Here is a 12,201-nt window from a genome sequence, read left to right as displayed (position 1 = left end):
CTTCACTTCACAGAGGCCTAATGAAGGGAATGGCAACCCACTCGATTACTCTTCCCTGGAGAATTCTGTGGACAGAGTAGCCTGGCAGGGTACTGTCCATGGGATCACAAAGAGTTGGACATGACTGACTGACTGATACTAACTAGAGGCCTAATGTAGGAGCATGCAGCACGGTGTTCCTAAGGTTTGCAGAAGATAAGGAAGAAAAAAGAAACTTCTTTGGAAAACAGTGAGGCATAATCTGCAAAAGTTGAAAGTATGCATGCAGTATAATCCAGCAACTCCCCTCTAAAGTAAATACCTGAGAGAAATGCATGCACATGTATGCCAAAATAAATCTTGAGGAATTTTCATTCCTGGGTTATTTGTGCTAGCCAAAAAACAAGAACAGCCAAAATGTGCTCCATTCAGCAGAGTGGATAATGGTGTAATTCTTCAATAAAATATTATACAACAATAAAATGAATGAAGCCCTATTATGTGGAATCACATGTGTGAGTCCAACAGACATATTGCTAAAGAGAAACCATGGAAGAGAACAGACTTCGTGGCTCTGTTTGTATAAAATTCAAGAACAAGGCTTCACTGGGCCCTACTGACAGCTGTCACAGTAAATTGTGATTATATCTGAGCAGCTGAGAAGTTTGTGTGAAGCCACATATTTTTTTTTTATCAAATTTAATATGTTTTTTCCCTGATATTTTGTGGATGTTACCAGAAAGTATCAAGGGAAAGTTTCCAAACAAATACAATTTAATTGTTACCTGATTCACAGTGGCTGCAAAATACCATCAGTGATAATTTGCATCTCTAATATCAGAGATGTTGAAATGGAGGGGTGGGAAGTGACTTCAGGACTGTTAAAACTGAGTTTTTAAAAACATTATGTAAACCTTAAAATATTTTATTTCTTTCACTTTGACTCAGGATTTGTTGACTGTATTTTCTTAGCTACAGTTCTATTTAATTGTAATTAAATGAAATTATATGGTGTTCTGCTTCATATATGTTTAATGCTTTGATCTTTCCACAGTTGCATAAGATAGGTAGGGTGGACCTATCTGTACAGATAAAAAAGCAAAACTCTGAGAGATTTGTTCCTTCTGTGTCGTGTGACCATGTTTAACCTTACCTATAGGATATTTGAAAGTTTTAAAATGTCGTTATTTTTAGGAAGAGAAAAGAAAACATTATGTTGAAAAAATCTAATCTGTTAGGTTTTCTCTCCTCAGTTATATTTTGTTTTTTTAATACTTGGTATAATTTCAATGGTTGTGAGCTTTATGCAAAAATAAGAGTTACAAATGCTATATTGACAGCATAAAAATACATTATCTAGCATTGTGAAGGAGTGATGTCTTCCATATAATTATTTCCCCCTCCATCATTTCTGGATGAGATTCTTTCTAAAATGTCTTGCTTCCTTGCTTAAAAAGCAACATATGGAGCAGAGTTTAATATTTGCTTGATGAATCAGATTGATAGATTGAGTGATAATAGATTTATTATCTATTGTATGATTTACGATGATTTACTATGTAGCATCTACTGTTCTAAATAAAATATTATTTTAAAACTTATTTTATTTTCACTATATTTCTGTGGGAAATTGCTATCCTCATTTCATAGATGCACAGACAAGGCACAGAGAGGTTAGGTAACTTCCCTAAGATCACACAGGAGTAAGTGTGTGATTTAAACTCAGTCTGGCAACTGGAGCCTGAGCTCTTAATTATCATGCAGTGGTATGTCTTATGGTTTATATCATGTACTAGAGTGTACTATATTGATTCTTTCAGGAACTTTTGAAATGAAAAATATTCTATACCAAAATAATCTGTTTTGCAGTTCTTTTCAGATATTTATGTTTGCTTAATTTTAATTTTTTATTTTAATGTGTACCTTCCTTTACTTTCAGTTCTTCCTGTGTGCTCTACCCTGTGACTTTTCATTTAGTACACTTGATCTCCGTGCACTTTAAAAATTTTAGTGATGTGGAGAAGGGAATGGCAACCCACTGCAGTATTCTTGCCTAGAAAATTCCATGGACAGAGGAGCCTGGTGGGCTGTGTAATCCATGGGGTCACAAAGAGTCGGACACGACTGAGTGACTTCATAGTCGATGAACAATGTTGTAATAGTTTCAGGTGAAGAGTAAAGGGACTCAGCCGTCCATGTGCCTATATCCGTTCTCCCCCAAACCCCTCTGAGGCCCATCCAGGCCAGCACATGACACTGAGCAGAGTTCCGTGTGCTATACAGTAGGTTTTTGTTGGTTATCCATTTTAAATATAGCAGTGTGTACGTGACCTTGCCAGAGTCCTAACTATCCCGTCCCCCTGGCAACCATGAGTTTGTTTTCTAACTCTGTGAGTCTCTTTCTGTTTTATAAGTTCATTTGTATTATTTCTTTTTAGACTCCACATGTAAGGGTTTTCATATGATATTTCTCCTTCTGTCTGACTTCACTCAGTATGACACTCTCTAGGTCCAAAAAAAAAAATTTTTTTTCAGTGACAGAGTTTAATAGGACTGTGTATAAAATGTGCAAAAGATCCTTCTGAGTTTTAATCTAAGTATATTATATGACCTTTAGACCAAGACTTGGGACAGTTCTTTTGTAGCCTGTTAAAATACTCTATTAGTATTACCAGTTTTTGAAAAGTCCATCATTTGGCTATATTGGAAACAAATAAGGGGGGTTAAATGAAGAGCCTCTTCAGAAATTAGGTGTTAATATATATCCATTAGACAAGTGAGATTACAACTTTTTAAAAAAAGTCTAAAATTGTTATGGTTTACAGGTTCATCTGTGTAGTTCCCATCTATTACTTCGACGAGCAGCTGTGGCCTGTCTCCGGCAACTTGCGCAAAGAGAAGCAGCTGAAGTATGTGAATATGCCATGAGCCTGGTGAAAAATTCAGGGGACAAAGAGAGCAGTGGCACTCGTAAGTCCTGTTATCAGTCGTTCGTTTTAAGTATTTTAATATTTAAAATGAGTGTTACTTATTAAGTAGCATTGTTGCATTGAAATGTGGTCAATTTTCTTACTCTTTTAAATAAAACTTGTTACTTTTAAAATTCCCATATAGTTTTCCTGGTAGTTTACATTTTTATCTTTTTAAACACCCTTTTCCAACAACGCAAGAGAAGACTACGCATGGACATCACCAGATGGTCAATACCGAAATCAGATTGATTATATTCTTTGTGGCCAAAGATGGAGAAGCTCTATACAGTCAGCAAAAACAAGACCAGGAGCTGACTGTGGCTCAGATCATGAACTTGTTATTGCAAAATTCAGACTTAAATTGAAGAAAGTAGGGAAAACCAGTAGACCATCCAGGTATGACCTAAATCAAATCCCTTATGATGAAACAGTGGGAGTGACAAACAGATTCAAGGGATTAGAACTGATAGACAGAGTGCCTGAAGAACCATGGAAGGAGGTTCGTGATACTGTACAGGAGGTAGTGGTCAAGACCATCCCCAAGAAAAAGAAATGCAAAAAGGCAAAATGGTTGTCTGAAGAGGACTTAGAAATAGCTGAGAAAAGAAGTGAAGCTAAAGACAAAGCAGAAAAGGAAAACTATACCCATTTGAATGCAGAGTTCCAAAGAATAGCAAGGAGAGAGAAAAAAGCCTTCCTCAGTGATCAAATGCAAAGAAATAGAGGTAAATAATAGAGTGGGAAACACTAGGGATCTCTTCAAGAAAATTAGAGATACCAAGGGAACATTTCATGCAAAGATAGGTACAATAAAGGACAGACACGGTATGGACCTAACAGAAGCAGAAGATATTAATAAGAGGTGGCAAGAATACATACAAGAACTATACAAAAAGATCCTAATGACCCAGATAACCACGATGGTGTGATCACTCACTTAGAGCCAGACATCCTGGAATGCGAAGTCAAGTGGGCCTTAGGAAGCATCACTATGAACAAAGGTAGTGGAGGTGATGAAATTCCAGTTGAGCTATTTCAGATCCTAAAAGATGATGCTATGGAAGTGCTGCACTCAATATGCCAGCAAATTTGGAAAACTCAGCAGTGGCCACAGGACTGGAAAAGGTTAGTTTTCATTACTGTTCCAAGAAGGGCAATGCTAAAGAATGTTCAGACTGCTGCACAATTGCACTCATATCACACACTAGCAAAGTAATGGTCAAAATTCTCCAGACCAGGCTTCAATAGTACATGACCCCTGAACTTCCAGATGTTCAAGCTGGATTTAGAAAAGGCAGAGGAGCCAGAGATCAAATTGCCAACATCGAAAAAGCAAGAGAGTTCCTGAAAAACATCTATTTCTGCTTTATTGACTACACCAAAGCCTTTGTGTAGATCACAACAGGCTGTGGAAAATTCTTCTAAAGATGGGAATACCAGACCACCTGACCTGCCTCCTGAGAAATGTGTTTGCAGGTCAGGAAGCAACAGTTAGAACTGGACGTGAAACAACAGACTGGTTCCACATTCGGAAAGGAGTATGTCAAGGCTGTATATTGTCACCCTCCTTATTAACTTATATGCGGAGTACATCATGCAGAATGCCAGGCTGGATGAACCACAAGCTGGAGTCAAGATTGCCGGGAGAAATACTAATAACCTCAGATGAACCACCCATTTGGCAGAAAGCAAAGAAGAACTAAAGAGCCTCTTGATGAAAGTGAGAGAAGAGAGCAAAAAAGCTGGCTTAAAACTCAACATTCAGAAAACAAAGATCATGCCGTCCAGTCCCATCACTTATAGGCAAATGGATGGGGACAAATGGAAACAATGGCTGACTTTATTTTTGGACTCCAGAATCACTGCAGATGGTGACTGCAGCCATGACATTAAAAGACACTTGCTCCTTGGAAGAAAAGCTATGACCAACCTAGACAGCATATTAAAAAACAGAGACATTACTTTACCAACAGAGGTCCATCTAGTCAAAGCTATGGTTTTTCCAGTAGTCAGGTTTGGTTGTGAGAGTTGGACTCAAAAGAAATCTGAGTACCAAAGAATTGATGCTTTTGAACTGTGGTGTTGGAGATTACTCTTGAGAGTCCCTTAGACTGCAAGGAGTTCAAACCAGTCAATCCTAAAGGAAATCAGTCCTGAATATTCGTTGGAAAGACTGATGCTGAAGCTGAAACACCAATACTTTAGCCACCTGTTGCCAAGACCTAACTCCTTGGAAAAGACCCTGATGCTTGGAAAGATTGAAGGCAGGAGAAGGGGACAGCAGAGGATGAGATGGTTGGATGGCATTACCGACTCGATGGACATGAGTTTGAGCAAGCTCTGGAAGTCGGTGATGGACAGTGAAGTCTGGCATGCTGCAGTCCATGGGGTCACAAAGAGTCGGACATGACTGAATGACTTTCACTTTCACTTTTCCTCTGGTTCTAGGGGTAGGTGGTTTGGGAACTTTTGAAGAGCTTAATTGACAGACATATTTCCCCTATAGTGAGCAAAAATTTCTACTTTTAAGAGCTTCCTTATGCATAGTAGTTTCTTGGGTACCAAGAAGTAACATACCAGAATAGCTTCAATTTTAGCATAATGTAAATAAGAACTATGTTAGCAAACACACTTTGTATTGTAGAGTGTATAGGAAGTTTACTATAAAAAATCTAGCAGTAAACATTACTGCTTTTTGGTGAGAAAACATGGCACCAAAAGTAGTTACAGAATTCCCTTGAATAAAAATTTCAAAACTTTTCTGCCAGTCACCATAGTCAATATTGAAAGAGATAAACTAAGAATGGGAAAAATATTCACAAAATATCCTTTGTTTATTAAAATGTGTGCATTTGTATTTTAATATTTTTAAAGCTTTTACAAGTGTGTACCAGGGGGCTTAAGACACCACCCCCCCCCCCCCCCCCCCCCCCCCCCCCCCCCCGCTAGGTTTGGTGATTCACTAGGACTCAGCATATAGTCACATTTATGGCTATGATTTATAACAGCAGAAGGATACAAAGCAAAATCAGCAAAGGGAGAAGGTACATGGAGTGAAGTCCAGAGCAGACCAGGCACAAGTTTCTGAGAGTTAACTCCCCATGGAATCACACAGGATACTCTATATTCCCCAGCAAGGAGTTTTTACAACACATGTAAAATGTTGTCTTCCAGTGAAGCTTGCTAGACCCTCAGTGTCTAAGGTTTTTATTAGGGGCTGGTCAAATAGGCATGATTTACCTAGCATATATTGAAAGTTCAGATTTTCTGAAAGTTTGTTGTTCAGCCTAAACAGATGTCCAGCATAAACCCTATTGTTGGTAGAGACCACTTAGGCATACTCAGCCACTTTATCAGGAAATGATGGGGCTCTCTTGAAACCCAATCCCCAGATGCAAGACAAGGACTAACTGTGATATCAGACCTGTCAGATAGGGTAGTCTGGGCCCTGCTAGGGTAACTCTTCTATGCATCTGTGAATATCACAAGAGTATGCAAAAGAGGTGTTTTATCAAGGAAGCAATACCAACATATGAAATATGTTTAACCTCTAATGATTAAATAGTTACATGTTAATACAATCATAAGATAGCATTTTTCTTCTATAAAATTGATCAAGATAAAAATTATGATTTTAACCAGTGTTGGGAGAGGTATGAATAAAAGAGAAATTTCTTATACTGCTGGTAGAAATGTAAAGTCACACAAATTTCCTTGGAGGATTTTTTTGTCAGTATATCCTCCAAGTTTTCAAACCATGCTAACCCTTTGACCTAGCCTCTTTCAGGAATTCCTCCTCAGTGGTTAATCAGTTAATGTACTCCTAAGTCAGTGATTTGCAATGTTCATGTAAATTCATGTTGTGTAAGTCTAATTCCTGCTTTGGGAAAATATTCACGCTATACTGCTAAGTGAAAAATAGACATCTGTGCTTAATCTCTCTAGAATGTTACTTCCTCAGAATCTTCTATTTCCTGCTGTCTTTGAATTCCCCTGACTGTGGCTGTTTTCTGCAAGCCTCTCCTTATTATGTCTTTGGAGTGATTCAGTTTCAATTTGTTCATCCAACATATATAGCAATAATTTTTTCAGATGATCAAATCTATTTAAAAATATGTCTCTTTCCCACACTTTTCTTGTTGAAATCAAATATATTTATCAAGTATTCCCTGGAGATTTGTTTAAAATACCGTAGGATAATCAGTCTTAAAGAGCAGGATTTTTACTTTCATTGTCAGATTAAATTCTGATTCTAAAAATATGTAATTTGGAGACCATAGTTGAATTGTGTATATAGCTAACTGGTTTTGTTGTTGTGAATTTACATGTCTTTCATTTACATGTATTTTCATTTAAATACATTTACATGTCTTTACAGGTCTTTAACATAACTGTAACCACTAGTATACAATAAAGGCCTGTGCAAGTTCATTTGAAATATTTGCTTTTCAGATGTTAGTCCTTTTGCGCCTGGAGCAAGTTCTCGAAGTGATATCCATTGCCGGCATCAAGGTGTTAATATAACAGAAACTGGTCTTGAGGGACTTCTTTTTGGAATGCTAGACCGGGAGACAGACAGAAAATTATGTTCTGATATCCATGATACTTTGGGACATATGCTGTCATCGCTGGCTGTAGAAAAGCTTTCTCATTGGCTAATGCTTTGTAAAGATGTCCTAGCAGCTTCTAGTGGTATGTATTTAATATATATATTCTTAAAATAAGGAAAATTATTTATTTTTGATACATATCTATAGATATATACCATATATAGATATTTATACGTATATATAAATTTGAGCCTACATTTTTAAATACTAATAAGTTATAATCTATAAATCCCTGTAAAGGGATTAATTAAGGTTAAATTATATTACAAACTAATGAAGTCTGATTATTTTTTGGCAGATAACTAAGTTCAAACTAATTTTCATTTATTAAAATCCCAGATTACTGTCTTGTTCAACATAAGATGTAGAAGTAGTAAAATATGTAAATATTTTTGTTATTCTTTCCCTGGTTTTTCATTTCTATTTTTATTTATTTTTTTAAATTAAATATATTTAAGGAGAAATTTTATTTTACTATCATAAACAGATCAACAATCATACCTTTCATAAAAATAATTATTGTGAAAGTACATGCAAAGGAGACAAAACAATATTATTGAATTTCAAAGTGATATCTGATAACTACTTTTATTGCTTATTTATTTTAATTTTTATACAGTTTTTAAAGGTTACTTTTCATTTACATGTATTACAAAATTATTGCCTGTATTCCTCATGGTGTACATCACGTCCTTGAGCCTGTCTTACATGCTTTGTACCCAGTCCCCCTCTTTGGTTTTTTAATTGATTCTCTAAAAAGAACCTTGCCAATTCTACTGTTTTTAAATTAGATGCCTTCAAACTGCTATATCTAAAGCATCATTTTCGCTATACGTGAGGTTGTTATAATGTGCTTTTACTTTTGTTACAGATATGAGTACTGCAACTCCCTTAAGCAGTGGAAAAGATGAGGAATTTGAGAAGAAAGATGAGATGGATGATGATACCATGTTTACCACACTTGGAGAAGAAGATAAATCAAAGCCCTTCGTGGCACCTCGCTGGGCCACTCGAGTATTTGCTGCTGATTGCCTGTGTCGAATCATCAATCTGTGTGAGAATGCAGACCAGGCTCACTTTGATCTTGCCATGGCACGTTCTGCTAAACTACGAAACCCTACAAGTAAATTTAAAATCATTACTTCTTTTCCCCAGGGTATTTTTTTTTATAGGTTTGAAATATTTTACTGCTTTGTAACATGCTTTAGACTGTGCTCTTCATTTATTGTAAGTTTCCTTGCTTTTTGCCTTTGTTTTTTGTTCTCTCTACATTATGTCTCTCTTCTGATCTTTATTTGGAAGGTAAGTTGAGGAAAGTGGCAAGGTAAGTTGAGGAAAGGATATGTAATATATGTATCTACCTTAAGATGTATTCATCTTAATCATTTATCCTAAGAATAGTGATGGCCCTATGCATAATGATGACAGTAACGTATGTTTCCTTGGTACCTTATCCTACTTATAGCAAAAGTTTAAGGTAAATAAATAAAGTGCATTTTGCAGTCCCCAGCCATGGAGAATGTCAGAGTTTGTGAATGCCATGGCAGGTTTTAAACTCAGATTTCAGGAATGCTGTTGCATATTTTTGAAAAGGTGAAATTGTTCATTACTGGAACCTTTTACTTTTTGATCATTTGTAAGCTTTTATACCATATATCGCCTGGATCAGATATTAAACGGAATCATCAGGAGATCATCAGGTTTAGTATTTTAACTTAACAAAATAAACCCAGAGAAGTTGAGAGACTCTCTTATCTCATGCTTTGTTGTCTCTTCATCATCCTGTCATGTTGTAAAATATCTGAAGACATCGTATGTATTATTAATATTGAGATCTGTATGTCAAAAATGCCTTCCAGTTTATCTTATTATGTGTAAGAAGCAGTAAAAGTCACAGTGGATTAAAAAACAAAAAGTAAAACTGCATTACACTGTGTATAAAATGTGAATCTGATATAGGATACCAGTATCCTATACCAGTATCCAATATGTTGTGAACACAGTGTCTTTAATCATGTCATTCATCAAATAGTCATCAAAACTTGTTCTTTGCTGTCCATTGGGGATCCAGAAGGAAAAAAATAACAGTCTGTGCTTTTGAAGATGTTCTAGTCTAGAAGACAAAGAGACAAATTTGTCACTCAAATAATTATATTTCCCAGTAGTGGAAGGATAGAGTACTTTGGGAACATAAAAAATTGCTATTCATTTCCTGAAGAACTAGGGAAAACCTCAAAGAAAAGGTCATTTTGAAACTGAATTTTATAGGAAGAGAGAGGGTTTTCCAAGAAGAGGCTGGTTGCATTAGTTTTCTGTTGTTATTGAAAGAAATGACTGTAAACTTAATGGTTTAAAATAACAGAAATTTATTAAGTTATGGTTCTGTGGGGCAGAAATCCCAGGATATCATAAACCTCTGTTGTTCTTCAGTCGTCCAGTCATGTCTGACTCTTTGCGACCACATGGACTGCAGCACTCCAGGCCTCCCTTTCCTCACCATCTCCCGGAGTTTGCCCAAGTTCATGTCCATTTCATCAATAATGCTGTCCAGCCATCTCATTCTCTAATGCCCTCTTCTCCTTCCGCCCTCAGTCTTTCGCAGGATCAGGTACTTTTCCAATGAGTTACATGTTCACATCAGGTGATCAAAATACTGAAGCTTCAGCATCAGTCCTTCCAGTGAATATTCAGGGTTGATCTCTCTTACGATTGACTGGTTTGATCTCCTTGCTGTCCAGGGGACTTTCAGGAGTCTTCTCCAGCACCACAATATGAAGGCATCAATTCTTTGGCATTCTGCCCTCTTTACGGTCCAGCTCTTAACAGCCATACATGACCACTGGGAAAAAACCATAGCCTTGACTATACAGACCTTTGTAGGCAAAGTAATGTCTCTGCTTTTCAACACACTGTCTAGGTTTGTCATCAATAAACCTCTATCAGTCCCCTAATTCTTTCCCCATTTCTCCCCACATTAGGCATTCATCTCCTTGAATTTGGGGAAAAGTTAGTGGTCTTGAATTGAGAAATGTTATAGGTAGAGATTGTGAAGAGAAGCAACAACAGCACTTTCATTCTGGGATCAGTTGCCTAGTTTTTCATTGGTGTAGATTGATATAAATTGTAAATTAGGTGACAATACAGAAGGAGTAATGAATTTTTATTTACTTTTGAGTTAGCATAATATGAGTGGCTCATTTCAGTCCAGTTTCTTCTGCCTTAGAAATTTCCTCCCAAATTCTGGTAATAGTTTATTATGCCTAGTTTTTATTGATGATGTGTTTTTGCCTGTCTTAGGTGAGGAAGCACTGGGAGCCAGAAAATTTTTTTCTCTCCCCTTTACTTCCCTTCCCCAAATCAATAGACTCTTTTTCAAACTTAAAATTCTAAAATTGGTAGAATTTTAGGTAGGCAGATGAAAAATTTGGAAGATACTGGTAACCTTCACAGTAGCAAAAATAATAAAAGCCTTTTAAAATAGAAGTTTTTTGGGGATCAGAATTGCCACAGAATTGCCACTGCTTCAAAAAGCCTGTGAGGGTCTTGTAGCCTCCTGAAGAATTTTAGAGTTCTTGAACCTGATAAATTCTTTATATAATTTCTGTTGCTATGTCTTTAAGTTCACCGATCTTTTCTTCTTCATTGTCTAATCATTGCTAATCTTATTCAGGGTATTTTTTACTTCAGATATCTTTTTATATCTCTAGAAATCTTAGGATTTCTTCATCTTTTTTTTAGGCAATGTGTTTATAATAGCTCTTTATAATAGCTGCTTAAAGGTCCCTAACTGAACTGAACTGAACTGAAAGGTCCCTATTGCTAATTGTGTTATCCCTTTCATTTTTGGACCAATTTCTATTCATTGCATTTTGTTTTTATTTTCTTAGTCATGGGATATATTTTCCTGCTTTTTTATATCTGTAGTAATTTTATACTAGCTGCTCAGTTCAGTCGCTCAGTCCTGTTTGACTCTTTGTGACCCCATGGACTCTAGCATGCCAGGCCTCCCTGTCCATCACCAACTCCCGGAGCTTACTCAAACTCATGTCCATTGAGTCAGTGATGCCATCCAACCATCTCATCTTCTGTCATCCCCTTCTCCTCCCTCCTTCAATCTTTCCCAGAATCAGGGTCTTTTCAAATGAGTCAGCTCTTCGCATCAGGTGGCCAAAGTATTTGAGTTTCAGCTTCAACATCAGTCCTTCCAAAGAATATTCAGGACTGATTTCCTTTAGGATGGACTGGGTGGATCTCCTTGCAGTCCAAGGGACTCTCAGAGTCTTCTCTAACACCACAGTTCAAAAAGCATCAATTCTTCTGTGCTCGGCTTTCTTTAGTCCAATTCTCATATCCATAAATGACTACTGGAAAAACTATAGCCTTGACTAGATGGACCTTTGTTGGCAAAGTAACATCTCTGCTTTTTAATATGCTGCCCAGGTTGGTCATAACTTTTCTCCCAAGGAGTAAACATCTTTTTATTTCATGGCTGCAGTCATCATCTGCAGTGATTTTGGAGCCCCCCAAAATAAAGTCTGTCACTGTTTCCACTGTTTATCCATCTATTTGCTATGAAGTGATGGGACCAGATGCCATGATTAGTTTTCTGAATGTTGAGCTTTAAGCCAACTTTTTCACTT

The 12,201-nt window shown here is 36.8% G+C and overlaps 1 protein-coding gene across 2 annotated transcripts in view; it reads left to right on the top strand.

The window, feature by feature from the left end:
* The window catches only part of HEATR5B (HEAT repeat containing 5B), a 93,740-nt gene that overhangs the window by 47,043 nt on the left and 34,496 nt on the right, over positions 1 to 12,201 (top strand). For both annotated transcript variants that reach the window (XM_070476836.1, XM_070476837.1), the window contains exons 22-24: positions 2,805 to 2,949; positions 7,404 to 7,643; positions 8,433 to 8,684. In XM_070476836.1, coding sequence (XP_070332937.1) covers positions 2,805 to 2,949; positions 7,404 to 7,643; positions 8,433 to 8,684 — 637 coding nt within the window. The remainder of the gene's footprint in view (positions 1 to 2,804; positions 2,950 to 7,403; positions 7,644 to 8,432; positions 8,685 to 12,201) is intronic.

This window comes from Odocoileus virginianus, chromosome 2, assembly GCF_023699985.2.
Source record: "Odocoileus virginianus isolate 20LAN1187 ecotype Illinois chromosome 2, Ovbor_1.2, whole genome shotgun sequence".
Classification (NCBI taxonomy): Eukaryota; Metazoa; Chordata; class Mammalia; order Artiodactyla; family Cervidae; genus Odocoileus; species Odocoileus virginianus.
Note: the sequence above shows the minus strand (reverse complement) of the source record. Positions and strands in the feature narration are given on the sequence as shown.